This window comes from Aspergillus campestris, assembly GCF_002847485.1.
Source record: "Aspergillus campestris IBT 28561 chromosome Unknown P168scaffold_12, whole genome shotgun sequence".
Taxonomy (NCBI): Eukaryota; Fungi; Ascomycota; class Eurotiomycetes; order Eurotiales; family Aspergillaceae; genus Aspergillus; species Aspergillus campestris.
Genome location: NW_020194347.1, coordinates 827,393 through 842,298, shown reverse-complemented (window position 1 = coordinate 842,298; position 14,906 = coordinate 827,393). Strand labels below are relative to the sequence as shown.

Genomic DNA, 14,906 nt, shown 5'->3' with positions numbered 1-14,906 from the left:
AGGGAGGCTGTTATGTACCTCGTCTAACCCTCGTCGTGGAGTAATATCATGTCGTTCTTAACATGAATGATCTTTCCCCTTTCGGATCCTCATTGAGACACGATGACTGGTCACTCCTTACATAAATCCTGTAACAGTTCCAGCATTCTCCGCTGGAGGGTAACCAGTTCATCACCCGAGAGAGGGGCCGCCGGCGGCGCGTCCGTGCCCGCACGACGAGGAGTTGTTCCCGCCGGATCATGTGCTGATGGCCGCCCGTTGCGGTAGAAAAAGGGAATCTGTAGCGCGCGCAGCTCGCTCGCCATTGCGTCGGCCATTTGCGTCGACGCGCGGTAGACTTTGGTGTCGTAGTTGGTTAGTTCTGCGTGGTCTTCTTCGGCTGTCTGTTGGATGTTAGTTTCACGGTGGTTACTGTAGAGAGATAGATGGGGAGGGGGAGGGAGAAAGGACAAACATACAGAAACCTGCTTCGAATCCACAGGTGCACCAACAGAGCGTCTAGCAATCATCCACGGTCAGTCACTCACTCACTCACTCAAACAACAACAGATGAAGGAAACGATAATCAAGTAAGATAAGAAACGCACAAAACTTCATCCAACTCCTTCTTCTTCTCCGCTCGCGCCTTCTGCTTCTCGACTAATGCGACACGCCCCCGCCACCACTGCTTCTCGTGGTCGTGCTGACGTTGGATGAGGAAGCGGATGCGCTGCTGGATGGATTCGTTTTGGCCGACTGTGCGCATTACGTGGCGGAGGGCGGAGGGCCAGGTTGTTATTGTGGAGATGTCTACTTTGGTTCCTGGGGGTGGTGGTGGTGGTGGGTGTTGTTGCGCTGGTTGTGGGGGACGATGGGAGGAAAGTTGTTGTTGTTGTTTCCCTTGTGGTGTCTGTGGAGCTGGAGCTGGGGTAGAGAGGGGGAGGGAATCTGTTGGTTCGTATGTATCTTCATCCTCGGGCTCATCGTCTTTGACATGGGTGTGGTGCGCTGTCGCTGGGGAGTCCTTCTCTGGCGGTGGGGGATGCGACGATAGGGCTGAGAGGGTGCGCAGGACAGACGTCAAGTCCGCTGCATTGTATTGTTGAGACTCCATTTATACAGCAGGAGTGATAGTGTGGACCAGATAACAAACCCATGAACGAAGAAGATGAAAATGAAGTTGAAGTTGAGGTTCATGATGTTATACTTCCGACTGACTAATGATCGGGATGGTGTTGGCCTGAGTGCCTTGTCTTGGCTTAGCTCCATTCCCGACTTTCCTCTTGAAAATTTCCCGGTATCTCTCTTGATCTCTCTCCACCTCATCCCTCATCTTATTTATACTATTTCCATAACCCACCGACTCTCGGCCGCCCGTCCCATAGACCTCGCGTCTCCCTGCCAAATTGCATCCCCATCGATGAGATTGCTGTGGTGAAAGCCCACCCCCCTCTGCCCGGGATCCGACCGAAAAGACGAACGCAGAAAGGACATCATACGACATACCTCACGAACAAACAACCTCCTCCGTCCACGCCCAGCATTGACGCGATAAAAACACCCAACAACACACTCCCACTCACGCCCATCATGTCCCGTTCCGCCGCAGACGCGACGCGGTTCACGGCCACAGGCCCCTACGCCAACTCCCGGCCCGGAGCCGCCCCCTACAAACTCCCGGGCTCCATGGCCAACCAGGGCTCCAATGCACAGTCACAGCAGACCGGACCCGACGGGAAACCCGAAACCCCCAAGCAGAAGGTCGAGCGGTTGCGGGCGCAGGCCCGGGCAGCTCGTATGGCACAGTCGTCCTCGGGCATGGATCAGATGATCGACGTCGGGCGGAGGTTTGCCAATAAAGCGCATAAGACGATGGTGTATTCTTTGATTGCTGCGTCGGGTATGTTTTCATTATTTATATATGCTCCAGCGGACCTCCCGGGGGAACGCTGAGATAGCTGCGGTTGGACTGACAGTTCGTGACTAGGTATCTGCGGCGCCTTGACGGTCTACTCGATGGTATCACTCACTCTCTACAACCGGCGCCAGCGGACACTCTGGATTGAGCGGGAGCTCCAGACGCTCCAAGACGCGAAGACGGCCCACGCCAACGGGGCAGCGACCCCGGAGCAACTGGAACTGTTGCGGAATGAGCAGATCGGCGAGATCTGGGACAAGAAGAAGGAGGAGGCTAAGAAGGAGCGCCCGTTGAACAAACTCAAGGAATATCTGTTTGGCGGGTTGAAGACGGACGAAGCCACACCCACCCCGGCCGCGGGCGACAAGCCGGAGATTCTCAAGGCCCTGGACGCGAAGGCCGCGCAAGAAGCCAAACTGAGTGTACCTAGCGGTGCAGCACCCTCAGGAGAACTGGACGCGCTCGCACAAAACGCAGAGGACGCCACGAAGCAAACGGCACAAAGCTGGAAGAGCTGGCTGACCGGGCGGTAAACGCAACGGAGTGCCCCAAAAAAACCCAAACCAAAACAAAAACCAGGAATATACAAAAGGAAACAAGCCCATCAGGGAAGACCTTTTATTTTCCCTTCCTCTCCCCCGCTGTGATGGTGATGACGTCGACTTACTTCTTGTTGTGCATGGCATCTGGATTGATTTCTACTCTGCCCCTTCCTATTATCCCAATCCGGTGGTTGGTTTGGGAAGGGGTTGCGGCGTCTTGTTCGGTGTGTGTTTTCTTGATTGAAAAAAAACCTATGTAATACTGGGTCTGTGCTATACTGTGTACATATACTACTTCTTGTTGTCGCAAAATAGAGCATCGTGTGGATTTATCTATCTTTCTGTCCCCTTCCTCTCGTTTACGCAATCAGCACAGGGAGATTTCCTCGGATCTATATACGACGAATAAAAATCGCTAGTGACACGAACCCTAATCTAGTCTACGGGAAGATTTTCTTTTTAATTTAAAAATTTGCATTGATTTCATTCATTTCATGCCCTTTGATTTTGCCTCGGTCTTTTTTTTCTAATTTTTTATTCAGTTTAAGCAGACGCTTTGGCGGCTCTCCGCCCGCGAACACCATCGGCCAGATCTTCCAGGACCTGGACCGTCGTCTCCCAGTCAATGCAGGCATCGGTGATGCTGACACCCTTCTTCAGGCCCGAGGGACCCTCGGCGGGGACCTTCTGGTTGCCCTCGTGGATGTTGGACTCGATCATGACACCGACGATGGCGTCCTGGCCCTCGCGGAGCTGGTCGGCCAGCTCCTTGGCGACCACGGGCTGGTTGCGGTGGTTCTTGCTGGAGTTGCCGTGCGAGCAGTCGACCATGACGATCTCGCGCTGCTTCTTGGCGCGCAGGGACTCGCGGGCGGCGCGGATGTTGTCGCGGTCAAAGTTGGTGCCCTTGGCGCCGCCACGCAGGATGACGAAGCCGTGCTCGTTGCCCGAGGTCTTGGTGATGGCGGCCAGGCCCTGCTTGGTCACGCCGAGGAAGCGGTGCGGGTGGGCGGCGGCGCCGATAGCGTCGATGGCGACCGTGATGTTGCCGTCCGTGCCGTTCTTGTAGCCGATGGGAAAGCTCAGGCCGGAGGCCAGCTCCCGGTGCAGCTGCGACTCGGTCGTGCGGGCACCGATGGCGCCGAGGGAGATGAGATCGGCCAGGTACTGGGGGGAGATAGTGTCCAGCATCTCGCTAGCGATGGGCATGCCCATGCTGGTGAGGTCGGCATAGAGCTTACGCGAGACGCGCAGACCCTTGTTGATGTTGTAGGACTCGTCGATGTCGGGGTCGTTGATCAAACCCTTCCAGCCGACGGTGGTGCGGGGCTTCTCCAGGTAGGCCCGCATGATGATGCAGAGATCCGAGGACAGCTTCTGGGAAAGCTCCTTCAAACGGGAGGCATACTCGAGGGCGGTAGCCGGGTCGTGGATGGAGCAGGGGCCGACGACGACCAGGAGACGGTCATCGCGCTGCTCGATGATCTCCACAGCCTGGTTGCGACCGGCCTTGACGGCCTCGAGGACCTCGGGGGTCTATATCGAAAACGATTAGTCTCGTCTCTACACATCGGATCGCGAGTGTCTGGGGGAAAGGAGATGGTGGGAGAGGGGTATGACTCACAGCCGGAATTTCATTTTGCAGGAACTGAGGGGACAACAACGGGTCATAGCCAAAGACTAGATAGAGATTAATATATATACTTATCACTATGTATATGCAGACAACGAGGGGGATAGCTTACCGCGACTGTCCTCCACAACTTCGGTGGTGTTGACGAGAGGCATGATGTGACGAGGGGTTCTGGGATTGGGAGAACGGGTGGAGGGGTAATCAAATGGATGCGATGGACGAGGAGGATGGGAAGAGAGGGATCTCTTATAGAATTTCTTGCACGCAAGGGAGATACGAGCAATTCACGGTCTGGCCAAGGAAAACAAACAACCTTGAGAGAGAGCAGAAAATAAATAGATGATGACAATCAGGAAAACAGCGATCGCTCGGGAGGAGTCATCAATAAAAAAAAAATACACTCAAATAAAGATTTTTTACTTTTGTGGTGGAGACCAAAGTTGGATGATTCACAGCTTGACGGTGGATTCCATTGGCTCGACCGTCTCTTCAGTGGGGATTCTCGACTCCATCTCTCCGTCTTTCCGTCTTTATCGTTGGATATTCTCCATGGCGCGAAGGATGAAGTGTGATGATACGATCGGTACTCTTCTCCATCTGACCATCCAGTTCTCCTGGACATGGACTGATTCCCTCCGACGTGGACCAGGAGGTCTGATGACAAGTTCAACTTGACCAGAGATAGAGAGGGAGAGAGAAAGAGAGAGTTGGTGGCTGTCGTAGGCTGACTAGGCTGATCTCATCGATGGACGTCTCGCTGTGGTCCTTGCTTGATGCGCGTTGACAAAGATCCTCAGCTGTCAATCAGGGAGATGGAATCCACGGTTCCATCCATGGGGATGCAAGGAAGTGAAATCCATTGTCGGCTGACTGGGGAACCCCTTGTGGATCGATAGATGTATAGATGAGAAGTGAGAGGAAGAGAAGAAGTCGAAATGGTTCCTGACTAGTGTGAAGTCAGCTCAATTCTTACCTAAGCCATGAACCCCCCCCCCCCGGTCTCATCTGTGAATCTTACTTTGTTTTTTACATTCTTGTATATGAAATCATTTAATGTTGTCTTGACCTTCACCCCTCGTTTCACAGGCGAGTCCCGTCATGTCTCGGTTCTCCTAAATGTTTGTGTGATGGACCAGATTGGCGTATTTGATCGATCTCTCCCCTTGCGTTTCCCCGATAGAAAATCGACCGACTCCCTTCCGGACACGAATCCGAGGTCGACCCCACGAGGTTCGATCACCCATAACACTCCATTGGACGGTGGAGTTGGCTTCAGTGGTTCTCCGTCATGTTCGGTTTTCCGGGGAAACGCCCACGAGAGACGGAAGAGTGGGGGGACGCGTGTGAGAGATATCCCGAAAATAAGGTGGGTTGGTGATATACTACCTTTCTCTAGTTCGAGTCCGATGAATTAACTTCCATTCTAGAGACTCCGTCCGTTGACTCTCCGTACCTCTACCTCCCCTTCCGTACATAAACCCCCCGTCGCTCCCGCCACCCGGGTCAACTCCCGAGTCGGGTTATCCAATTTGACCCCGGTGGAATCGTCCGAGGACGAGGATGACCGGAAGAGTCGACCCCCAACCGGGATAGACAGCCGGCATGCGCACCAGAATCTACCCTCGCGTGTCCGGTCGGCAAGCACCGAGATGGACATTGATAGTGGGAGGGACTCCGGTCACCATCTGCACCCGGACCCGGACTCGGACCCGACACCGAATCTATTCCAGCCATCACCGCTCCCGTCCAGCCGCATCAACGAGTCCCTCACTATCAGCGACTTCCAATCCATGGGATCCGGCGCAGGAGACGCGATGCCTTCGTCTACTCCAGAGCACAACCACGGTCCCAGTCCGGACGGGTGGTGGGTGCCACGCCTGCCCAGTCCGGTCAGCGACGGCGCAGATTATCCGACTAGCGCGAGATGCTCCCCCAGCGACACCGAGATGACCTTTCATCCGCTCTCCCCGCGCGACCAGCCCCGGAAATGGCAAGTCGCCCCAGACGGACCTCCCCGGGGGTTCCTCGTCGAGTCCCCACAGCCGTCATCGTCTGGGACAACGGCTGCCACCAGCAAGAAAAAAGTGGGATTCTCGATGGGCTATCGAAGTGACTGTGACAAATGCCGTCGCAAGGTTCCCGGTCACTATAGCCATATCATCCGGGACTGATGACCGCTTTTTCTTTTTTTCTGTTTTCTTCTACTGTTGTATTTTCACTCGATTTTCTTCTTTGTAAAGATACCAGGCCTCACTCGGACAGATTATGAACAGGGCGTCGGCGTTGATTGATTGGACATTATCTTCATATTTATTCTCTTTAATCCATTGTTATATTTTTCCTTCTACTGTTGTCCCCGGTTATCCTCATTCGATATACCGCCATAATCGATCTTATCCGATAAGCCTCCCGATACGCTGACGTAAGCACCTCCATCATCCTCGTTCTACCGAACTGTAGCTTATCGATTGTCCTGTCTTCGTGCCTCGATCTCGTCCAGATGAGATACAATCCTTGACAATGGCAGGGATGGATGCGAATCAAATAGTCCAGTTCCTCCCCCCGCATAAACGCGATTGATCGATCCGGTCTCCACCTTGACTGCGATGCGCGTTACCCTCGGCGGATGAGCTCTTAGCCGATCTTCGTTGCCGGACCAGCTTCAATGGCCGACCGAGTTTCCCCCCGGATCCTTCTTTTATTTCTGCTTTCTCTCTCTCTCTCTCTCTCTCTTCTTCTTCTCTGATGGTTTGTGGTATAAGTATGCGACTGTCTCCCAGCGTATTTCGTGCGGGGTAATATACTGTGACTCTTCCTAGTCATCTACCCTTATCGGCTGCAGATCAAATAACACTGCCGAACCACTCCACATATATCTATCTATCCCTCTATAGAGATCTCTCTATATAACTCCTACATAACATGGCTTCTCCAGTTCCGCGGGGACTTCGCCAAGTCCTTCAGAAATCGCCGTCTGATATCGTCATCCTCTCTTCCCTCCGGACGCCAGTAACGCGTGCGAAGAAAGGCGGGTTCAAGGATGCTTACCCGGAGGAGCTTCTCGCCCATGTCCTCAAGGCCACCCTCGAGGCCAACCCGAAGTTGGACCCGGCCCTGATCGATGATGTCGCCATCGGTTCCGTTCTCCAGGAGCTCGGCGGTGCGAAGGCGGGCCGCATGGCGCAGATCCACGCGGGTTTCCCCCACACCGCCCCCTTTCACACCATCAACCGCCAATGCTCCTCCGGTCTCGCCGCCATCAGCACCATCGCGAACGGGATCCGAGCCGGCGCCATCAACGTCGGCGTGGGAGGCGGCATGGAGTCGATGACCCGCAACTACGGCTCGCGCGCCATCCCAACGGTGCTGTGGCCCGAACTGAAGGAGTCCCCCTCCCACGACTCGCGCGATTGCATCATGCCCATGGGAATCACCTCCGAGAACGTCGCCTCTCGCTACGGCATTTCTCGCGCCGACCAGGATGTCTTCGCCGCCGAGTCGCACAAGAAGGCCACCACGGCGCAGGCCGAAGGCCGCTTCGACGCCGAGATCGTCTCCGTGAAGACGCGGTCCATCGACCCGGAGAACCCCGACGCGCCGCCCCAGGAGATCACAGTGACCCGGGACGATGGGATCCGACCCAACATCTCCGTCGAGAAGATGGCCTCGCTCAAGCCCGCTTTTGCGGCAGATGGCACCAGCACGGCCGGAAACAGCTCGCAGGTGAGCGACGGCGCCGCCGCCACGCTGCTCATGCGCCGCTCCACCGCCACCGAACTGGGTCTGTCCTCGTCCATCCAGGGCCGCTGGGTCGGCACCGCCGTGGCTGGCTGCGCTCCCGACGAGATGGGCGTCGGTCCGGCCGTTGCCATCCCCAAGCTCCTCCAAATGCTGGACATGAACGTCAGCGACGTGCACATCTGGGAGCTCAACGAGGCCTTCGCCTCCCAGGCGCTCTACTGCACCCGTAAACTCGGGATCGATGAAGCCAAGGTGAACCCCAAGGGAGGCGCCATCGCTATCGGTCACCCTCTGGGTGCTACCGGTGCCCGACAGCTGGCTACCCTTCTGCCGGAGTTGCAGCGCACCGGCCAGGAAGTCGGTGTGGTCAGCATGTGTATCGGAACGGGCATGGGTATGGCCGGCATGTTTGTGCGGGAATAGACTAGAAATGACTGGTGGCATGAACTATGTATATATGAAAATGGGCTTAGAAGTATTATAACGATACCAGCACTGTATTGAGCCAAACTGAAAATGATTTCCTCGATTCCCAAGCAAAAACAGCACTGTCGTGATCCTTCCTTGAACATCCACATCGACTAAGTAGCCCGCATCTTGCACACCATCTTTTTTTCAGGTTTCTCTCTTGGTCTTGGATAGTACTTATAGTGCTAGCTTTGGGTCGGGTGGTTATAAGGCTGCATCGACTCGTTCCGGCGACAGCAGCAACAGGGTCTGCGTTCGAACCAGACGACAGCACATCCATAGATAATATTAGACTTCTCAAGAGGTAATACTTGTAGAAAACACAGCGATGCTTCATTACCTTTTCCTACTCTGTATCTAACTAGTCAACTATTGTTTATGTACATAGATGACTAATACAAACATTATCTCAGTCACGTGAATTATCCGCCGACGCCCCAAAAAGTCAAAGTTTCTCCCCGTCCGATCTGACCATTTGCCGATTGATCAATCCTCCCCATCCACCGCAGCCAACCATGCGTCCCTCACTGCGGTTACTGAAGCTGGAGGCCTCGTCCCTGCAGGGGCCTCGGTCTCTCTATGTCTGCACGGTCTGCCAACACGAAGCGCGTCCGCGCCCGCTGATCGCCCGCCAATTCCTACGCAACGCTTCGTCCAACACCACCCCGGTCACGGAGCGTGTGCGCCGCAAGATCTGGGGCACGGATAACCCGCCGGGCCTGAAGGACCCGTATGGAGGGGAGGGTGTGTTTGAAAAGAAGTTCCGGAAGAATCAGACCCAGCAGGCGGAGGGCGAGCAGGCTGCGGAGACGGCTGTCGGCGCTGAGCATGAGCATGCTGGTGCTGAGGAGGTTGCGGCTGATGATACGTATGAGCCGGCGACTACGTGGGAGGGTCTTACGCGTGTTGGCCATCTTGGGGAGTGGTCGAATTATGGTCCTTCTGAGGTTGATACGTACCAATCGTATGTTCTTTCCCGGTCTTCTTTTGTCGGAGGATTTACTTCTTTCCTCCCTGCTTTTCTCTCTTGTTTTAATGCCTCAATTGGGAGATTAAGGACCCTCGCTGATAATTCGTGCTACCTAGGTTCTCGCTGAACAAGAGACTCACCAAGAAGGGCCAATTGTCTCTGGCTGCCCACCAAGCCGCGGTGGAGCTCTGCCTGATGCAATCCCTCGGCAAGCCCTTGACGAGCGTCTGCGATGTCGCGGAGCACGAAAAGCCCGTTTTCAAACTACTCTGGAAGTGCAAGGTCCAGCCCACCGCGAACGGCCAATGGGGCGACGCCCTGGTCTACCCGAATAAAGAAGCGCAGAATGCTCTCGTCTACATCTTCGAGCAGATCGGGGGCCAGCCCCAGGCTGCTGCTGCGCCGGTGGATGCGACGGAAGCCGCAGAGGAAGATGCCGAGGCGGTTGAATACGAGGAAACGGCGGAGGTTGACGGTCACCGGTTGCCGTTCTTTGGATACCAGGATGTGAAGGATAGCGGCTTCCTGTCGCTGCCGTTGAACGATCCGGCCCTTAAATTCGCTGTAAGTGATGCCCCTTCCGCCTCAACTACAGTGGAGGAGAGATATTTGGCTAACAAACTCCCGCACAACAGTACCTGAAGCGCCTGTCCCAGCTGAGCGGCCACTTCTTCCCGGACCCGGTCATCCAATCCATCTCGACCGTGCAAGAGGCCGTGAACCACATCCAAGCCGTGATCCAGCCCAAGCCCAAGAAGCTGGCGGAGCACCTGACAGGTAATGAGAGCCTCCTTGACTTGCCGAACGTCAAGATCTTCACGAAGAGGCAGAAGCCCTCGGACAAGGATGAAGAGCTGGGTCGGAAGAAGGTCATTGAGAATGAGCTGCGCGCCCGAGGCCTGATCGAGTAGAGTGGCTGGCCTGTCTGCTGCTCCCTTGTCTTGTCGTTCTTGTAGCATGTTATATTTATTCTGAGAGGTCTTTCTGTATTATAGAAATTTGAAAACAATTAACTATTCAACAATGATGGGTCTGAATATTGCTTGATCGGTTGTACTAAGAATTAACTCCCTTGATGCAAAAATAAATAAATAAATATAACAACAAGAAAAATGAGAATAATCCCCCAAAACAGAAACGCCTTAAGTCAATGCAACAAGTCCATCACTTTCGCGCATTCGCAGGAAGCGAAAACCCCCTCGTCATAAAGTCAGTATTCGAATATTCCCGGCCATCCGTCTTGCTGAAAAGACTGTCCAGGGTCCCACTACCGCCCATCATCTTCCGGCGCTTCTTCTTCTCGTTCTCCTCTTCCAGGATCCGGGCTGTCAAGGTGGCGGTTGCTGCGTTCTTAATTCCGTTGGGGGTATTTTTATCGTTTCGTCCGGCGGTTGGTTGTTCCTTGGGCGGTTGGGCGTCGGAGCCGGACCCGGCTGCTTTCTCGGAGGCGACGACCTTCGCCTCCCCGTTGGCGTGCTTCTTGCGCTTCTTGGTGCCAGGCGCTTTCTTCAGGGAATGCGTCAGGCCCTGTTCGGCCAGGCGTTGGCTGCGCGCGACGAGCGATTGCTTGTCGCTCTCTTTGGCGGGGAGAATAGTGATGACGTTGTCTTCCGTGTACGGTTCGTTGCACTGCGCTCGACATTAGTCCGAATATCCCTTCGCGCATTACCTATCCAGAGCATGACATACCTGTAAACACTTATCCTCCTTCAACTGGCGAACAGCCTCTTCAGAAAACACATGACCACAAGGAACCAGATACACCGACTTAACGCTAGGACCGAGCTGCTTAGCCGTCACGGGACAGATCCAGCCCTCGCGCCTATCAAGCTTATGACTCGGATGCTGCTCGCGCTCAGTATCAATCTCAAACTTCAACTCCACCACATCGCGCAGTCCCTTGACCCGTCCGCCCAGGAACTCTTCGCAGTCGGCCCGGGAGCTGATGCCCTCGGGCTCTTCGCCGGGGAGGAGAAATTTCAGGATCGCGTCTTTGTTGTAGAGGTTCCCGAGGCTGTCGGAGACGATCGGGCGCATTAGTTGCTTGTGCGAGAGCGGGCAGGTCGTCCAGGCGTGCTCTTGTTGTTCGCGCTGCACTTCTTTGAGTTGCGCTGTGCTGGGGTTTTTGGCGGCTTCGCGGACGAGCTCGCGGCGAGTGGGGATACTAGAGATGGGTGAGTCAGTAATCTTGACAGAGATAACAGGCATAGAATGGCGTCTCTACTCACCTTCCACCGTCATTACCCATCGTCAAAAAAGTTTTGCGACACAACGTCTGTCGAAGAGAATGGTTAATGAAATGCGGCCCGCCACCGATAAGAAAGATGAAGAAGGCGAGGATGACTAAGGTGGAGCTCACCCCAGATTCCTGCCTTAATTACCAGTGTTACGCAGTCAATACCATAAATACGACCGACTCAACTAGACTCGAAGGAGACAGTAAGTCAACAGCTGGCCAAGTCCATCGTCCATCCTCGCCCACTGCAGCTCTTCTTCAATCCCCAACACTTTCTTTCTCTCTTCAATTCTCCTGAATACTAACCCCGGAATTGGCACACAAGCCCGATGTTGTCATGATGATATTGCCTCAGGGATCGCTTTTCTTCGCGAGCCTAGTCGCGTGCTCGACGCTGGTGGAGGGTGCCAGTGATGGTTCGGCGCGGCCACGGGGAGTTGGTCCAGAATGTGAGTTTTCTTTTTTTATTTTTTGTATTTTCTCATTGAGGAATTGGAGGGGAGTGGGGAACCCTCCGATTCTTGGACAGTTCTCGGGTCGAATACGGTGCTAACGTATGCAATAGTTGCCAAGTTCTACAAAGACCTCACCACCTTCAGCTGCATCTCCCATCCGGCGGTCGAGATTCCCTTCTCGGCGGTAAACGATGACTACTGTGACTGTCCCGACGGCAGCGACGAGCCCGGGACGTCAGCCTGTTCCCACCTGTCCCGGCACTCCGCTCTGACGCCTGCGGATCGCCCGGGCTATAGCGACATGGAGCTGGCCCCCGCTCTGCCGGGATTCTACTGCAAGAACAAGGGTCATCGGCCGGCTTATGTTCCCTTCCAGCGGGTCAACGATGGGATCTGTGACTACGAGCTATGCTGCGACGGGAGTGACGAGTGGGCGCGGGTCGGAGGAACGAAATGCGAAGACCGGTGCAAGGAGATTGGCAAGGCGTGGCGCAAGAAGGAAGAAAAGACGCAGAAGTCCATGACGGCGGCGTTGAAGAAGAAGAAGGCGCTGCTTGTGGAAGCGGCGCGGAAAGAGACGGAGATCAGTGATGCGATCAGGGCCCTCGAGGCGGAGATCCAGGGCCAGGAGATCAAGGTCAAGGATATGGAGGCCGATCTAGTGGATATTGAGAAGCAGGAGGCGAGCAAGGTCGTGAAAGGCAAAAAGGGGGGCAAGGTCAATGTCTTGGCTGGGTTGGCCAAGACCCGGGTTGAGGAACTGCGGGACGCTCTCACGGAGACTCGCAAGGAGCGCGATGAGGCCCGGTCTCGTGTCAAGGAGCTGGAGGAGATCTTGTCCAAGTTCAAGGTCGAGTACAACCCCAACTTCAACGACGAGGGGGTCAAGCGTGCGGTGCGTAGCTGGGAGGATTATGCGGCTCGGGGAACATCCGAGGATCTCGAAAACAGTGCCCGAGATCGCGACCTGGACGAGATCAGCAAGCCGGATGATGACCAGTCCGGCATTAACTGGGAGCACTGGGAGAACGAGGGTGAAGATGGATGCGAAGTGGACACTGGTATGTGAATTGGACTACTGATGTCACGATGGGGGCTAATCAATTGCAGTCTACAAGCTGGCGGCCTACCTCCCGCCCTCCCTTGTGCGCTTCATCGAAGACAAGGCGCTTCGGCTGAGGGGCTTCCTTGAAAACAACGACATCCTGCCCAAGACCGACCGCAGCCCGGATTCCGAGTCCAAGGTCGTGACCGAAGCCCGCGACGCCGTCAAGGCGGAAGAGAAACGGCTCGGGGAGCTAAAGACACAGTTGAAGGACCACCAGTCAGATTTAGAAACCGACTACGGACCTGGCTCTGTTCTGCGGCCGCTGAAGGGCGTGTGCACCACAAGAGACTCGGGCGAGTACTCGTACGAGCACTGTTTCCTGGACCAGACCAAGCAGAACTCCAAGAAGGGCGGCTCCTCCGTTCGGATGGGCAAGTTTGTGCGCATCGGGTCCGTGACCAAGGATGAGCTCAACAACGCGGGCGAGATCGTCCCGGTGGAGAAGATGACCCTGGAGTATGCCAACGGGCAGGCCTGTTGGCAGGGCCCCAGCCGATCCACGACCGTGGTGTTGGAGTGTGGCGAGGAGAACGAGATCCTGAAGATCAACGAGGATGAGAAGTGTGTGTACTCTATGAAGGTGACGACGCCGGCTGTATGCACGGACGGGCAAGAAGGGACAGCGCCGCCGCGGAACAAGGACGAATTGTAAGATGTTTAGGAAAGCTTTAGTGTGTCACTATCTACATATAGGAATTTTGACTTGTAGCATTCATTCACCTAGCTCCACTCTTTCATTTAGAGACCCTGCTATCAGTTATACACGTTGAGGTACTCTCACTACGGTATATAGAGTTGTCGATTAGACCCGGAGGTTCAGCACAGAAGGCTTTTATATTCAAGCATAAAGTCTCGATCAACCAGGACAACTAGTCACATCGTAAGAACAACCCCACGCCCACTCGATCCCACGCCGCGCAAGTCATGTAGAGCAAGCCGACAATGCCAAACAAGTGCGCCGGTCAGCTCCGACTCAGTCCTCCTCCGTCCATACTCAATGCTCGTCGCCCGGTGTCAGACAGTCATAACGGTGGTATTATTGATTTAGTGCTGTTGAGGTCAGTCATGCGAACAGACGCTAGATAAAGGTAGACAAAACTAACCGAGCAGGTGTTGCAAGAGCAAGAGTTGCACTCTCCGGGGCAGCAGTTGCAGGAGCAGGGAGACATGGTGGATGTGGTTGGTGGTTGGGAGGTTGGGAGATTCCTTGGGAGATTGATATAGATTGGAGGTATAAGAAGGCAATAGACGGTTGGATTCAAGACTGAGAACAGACAAGGTCAGAACCGGGTGGGAAGGTTTATATATAATTCAGATATAAAATAAAGTAAGCCAAATCAGGCACCATCTGGCATCTAACTTCCCTCCCCCTCCTCTCTCCCTCTCTCTGTCCATCACTCTTTCACCCCACCTCAGTCTATCTTCGTCATACTCCATCTGACCTCTCCCACTATCGTCTCAGCCAATCTGCTCACTTTTCTAGACGCACTGATGATGATCTGGCTCGGCTGCATCTGGGCTGTGGTCCTCTCAATTCACGAGTATGAGTGGGGGGTGGGAGGGCGTGGCTAAGTGGATGGCTGCCCAGATTGCATCTGCCGTGTGGTCTACTTTCCCACCATCCCTCTCATGGTTTATATTGTATTCTATTCTAATTCGTTCAAGCTTCTACGAATTTCCCGTCTGGCACGGATTCAGTCGGGCAAAGACGACAGAGACACTGGACAAACCAGGTCGGTGCGATCCACTCCGAACGCACTGTGTGATATTTAGATATGATACGCTCCGCTCTCGACTATCATGCCACGTTTGGAGGAGGGGCGCACAGGTCGGGAGCAAGAGTAAAGTTACATGGG

General features: G+C 54.7%; 8 protein-coding genes across 8 annotated transcripts; 5 read left to right on the top strand and 3 right to left on the bottom strand.

The window, feature by feature from the left end:
* Nucleotides 1-25: 25 nt before the first annotated feature.
* Nucleotides 26-1,113, bottom strand: P168DRAFT_307126 (uncharacterized protein). Its single transcript, XM_024839082.1, has 3 exons — nt 588-1,113; nt 459-498; nt 26-383 (listed from the first exon to the last, which is right to left on the bottom strand). Exons 1-3 carry the CDS (start codon nt 1,091-1,093, stop codon nt 111-113), a joined length of 819 nt encoding a protein of 272 aa, XP_024689880.1. The 5' UTR covers nt 1,094-1,113; the 3' UTR covers nt 26-110.
* Nucleotides 1,114-1,292: 179 nt separating this feature from the next.
* P168DRAFT_259184 (cytochrome c oxidase assembly protein COX14) lies at nt 1,293-2,768 on the top strand. The gene is made up of 2 exons (XM_024834622.1): nt 1,293-1,879; nt 1,967-2,768. Exons 1-2 carry the CDS (start codon nt 1,570-1,572, stop codon nt 2,428-2,430), a joined length of 774 nt encoding a protein of 257 aa, XP_024689879.1. The 5' UTR covers nt 1,293-1,569; the 3' UTR covers nt 2,431-2,768.
* A 214-nt stretch (nt 2,769-2,982) lies between these two features.
* P168DRAFT_284805 (3-deoxy-7-phosphoheptulonate synthase) lies at nt 2,983-4,227 on the bottom strand (the record flags this gene model as incomplete). The annotated part of the gene is made up of 3 exons (XM_024836153.1): nt 2,983-3,975; nt 4,064-4,119; nt 4,185-4,227. The coding sequence occupies 3 exons, from the start codon at nt 4,225-4,227 to the stop codon at nt 2,983-2,985; spliced, it is 1,092 nt and encodes a 363-aa protein (XP_024689878.1).
* Nucleotides 4,228-5,132: 905 nt separating this feature from the next.
* P168DRAFT_307123 (uncharacterized protein) lies at nt 5,133-6,383 on the top strand. The gene is made up of 2 exons (XM_024839081.1): nt 5,133-5,438; nt 5,500-6,383. The coding sequence occupies exons 1-2, from the start codon at nt 5,361-5,363 to the stop codon at nt 6,241-6,243; spliced, it is 822 nt and encodes a 273-aa protein (XP_024689877.1). The 5' UTR covers nt 5,133-5,360; the 3' UTR covers nt 6,244-6,383.
* Nucleotides 6,384-6,586: 203 nt separating this feature from the next.
* P168DRAFT_275000 (thiolase family protein) lies at nt 6,587-8,278 on the top strand. The gene has a single exon (XM_024835461.1). The coding sequence runs from the start codon at nt 6,995-6,997 to the stop codon at nt 8,234-8,236; it is 1,242 nt and encodes a 413-aa protein (XP_024689876.1). The 5' UTR covers nt 6,587-6,994; the 3' UTR covers nt 8,237-8,278.
* A 490-nt stretch (nt 8,279-8,768) lies between these two features.
* On the top strand, nt 8,769-10,180 carry P168DRAFT_293099 (mitochondrial 54S ribosomal mL50 protein). Its single transcript, XM_024837742.1, has 3 exons — nt 8,769-9,245; nt 9,368-9,815; nt 9,887-10,180. Exons 1-3 carry the CDS (start codon nt 8,797-8,799, stop codon nt 10,160-10,162), a joined length of 1,173 nt encoding a protein of 390 aa, XP_024689875.1. The 5' UTR covers nt 8,769-8,796; the 3' UTR covers nt 10,163-10,180.
* Nucleotides 10,181-10,283: 103 nt separating this feature from the next.
* Nucleotides 10,284-11,529, bottom strand: P168DRAFT_259170 (uncharacterized protein). Its single transcript, XM_024834621.1, has 3 exons — nt 11,480-11,529; nt 10,941-11,415; nt 10,284-10,880 (listed from the first exon to the last, which is right to left on the bottom strand). The coding sequence occupies exons 1-3, from the start codon at nt 11,497-11,499 to the stop codon at nt 10,416-10,418; spliced, it is 960 nt and encodes a 319-aa protein (XP_024689874.1). The 5' UTR covers nt 11,500-11,529; the 3' UTR covers nt 10,284-10,415.
* Nucleotides 11,530-11,726: 197 nt separating this feature from the next.
* P168DRAFT_259169 (putative protein kinase C substrate) lies at nt 11,727-13,744 on the top strand. The gene is made up of 3 exons (XM_024834620.1): nt 11,727-11,936; nt 12,053-13,003; nt 13,053-13,744. The coding sequence occupies exons 1-3, from the start codon at nt 11,825-11,827 to the stop codon at nt 13,700-13,702; spliced, it is 1,713 nt and encodes a 570-aa protein (XP_024689873.1). The 5' UTR covers nt 11,727-11,824; the 3' UTR covers nt 13,703-13,744.
* Nucleotides 13,745-14,906: the final 1,162 nt, after the last annotated feature.

Excerpts from the sequence above, each read along its gene's own strand:
- P168DRAFT_259169 (XM_024834620.1), top strand. The coding sequence starts at position 11,825 with ATGATGATATTGCCTCAGGGATCGCTTTTCTTCGCGAGCCTAGTCGCG. Across the intron at positions 11,937-12,052 it reads ACGGGGAGTTGGTCCAGAAT|TTGCCAAGTTCTACAAAGAC; the intron begins GTGAGTTTTCTT and ends CGTATGCAATAG. Across the intron at positions 13,004-13,052 it reads TGGATGCGAAGTGGACACTG|TCTACAAGCTGGCGGCCTAC; the intron begins GTATGTGAATTG and ends AATCAATTGCAG.
- P168DRAFT_307123 (XM_024839081.1), top strand. The coding sequence starts at position 5,361 with ATGTTCGGTTTTCCGGGGAAACGCCCACGAGAGACGGAAGAGTGGGGG. Across the intron at positions 5,439-5,499 it reads AGAGATATCCCGAAAATAAG|AGACTCCGTCCGTTGACTCT; the intron begins GTGGGTTGGTGA and ends CTTCCATTCTAG.
- P168DRAFT_259170 (XM_024834621.1), bottom strand. The coding sequence starts at position 11,499 with ATGGGTAATGACGGTGGAAG. Across the intron at positions 11,416-11,479 it reads ATGGGTAATGACGGTGGAAG|TATCCCCACTCGCCGCGAGC; the intron begins GTGAGTAGAGAC and ends ACCCATCTCTAG. Across the intron at positions 10,881-10,940 it reads AGGAGGATAAGTGTTTACAG|TGCAACGAACCGTACACGGA; the intron begins GTATGTCATGCT and ends TGTCGAGCGCAG.
- P168DRAFT_275000 (XM_024835461.1), top strand. The coding sequence starts at position 6,995 with ATGGCTTCTCCAGTTCCGCGGGGACTTCGCCAAGTCCTTCAGAAATCG.
- P168DRAFT_259184 (XM_024834622.1), top strand. The coding sequence starts at position 1,570 with ATGTCCCGTTCCGCCGCAGACGCGACGCGGTTCACGGCCACAGGCCCC. Across the intron at positions 1,880-1,966 it reads TTCTTTGATTGCTGCGTCGG|GTATCTGCGGCGCCTTGACG; the intron begins GTATGTTTTCAT and ends GTTCGTGACTAG.
- P168DRAFT_293099 (XM_024837742.1), top strand. The coding sequence starts at position 8,797 with ATGCGTCCCTCACTGCGGTTACTGAAGCTGGAGGCCTCGTCCCTGCAG. Across the intron at positions 9,246-9,367 it reads GAGGTTGATACGTACCAATC|GTTCTCGCTGAACAAGAGAC; the intron begins GTATGTTCTTTC and ends CGTGCTACCTAG. Across the intron at positions 9,816-9,886 it reads ATCCGGCCCTTAAATTCGCT|TACCTGAAGCGCCTGTCCCA; the intron begins GTAAGTGATGCC and ends CCCGCACAACAG.
- P168DRAFT_307126 (XM_024839082.1), bottom strand. The coding sequence starts at position 1,093 with ATGGAGTCTCAACAATACAATGCAGCGGACTTGACGTCTGTCCTGCGC. Across the intron at positions 499-587 it reads AAGGAGTTGGATGAAGTTTT|ACGCTCTGTTGGTGCACCTG; the intron begins GTGCGTTTCTTA and ends GATGATTGCTAG. Across the intron at positions 384-458 it reads TGGATTCGAAGCAGGTTTCT|ACAGCCGAAGAAGACCACGC; the intron begins GTATGTTTGTCC and ends AACATCCAACAG.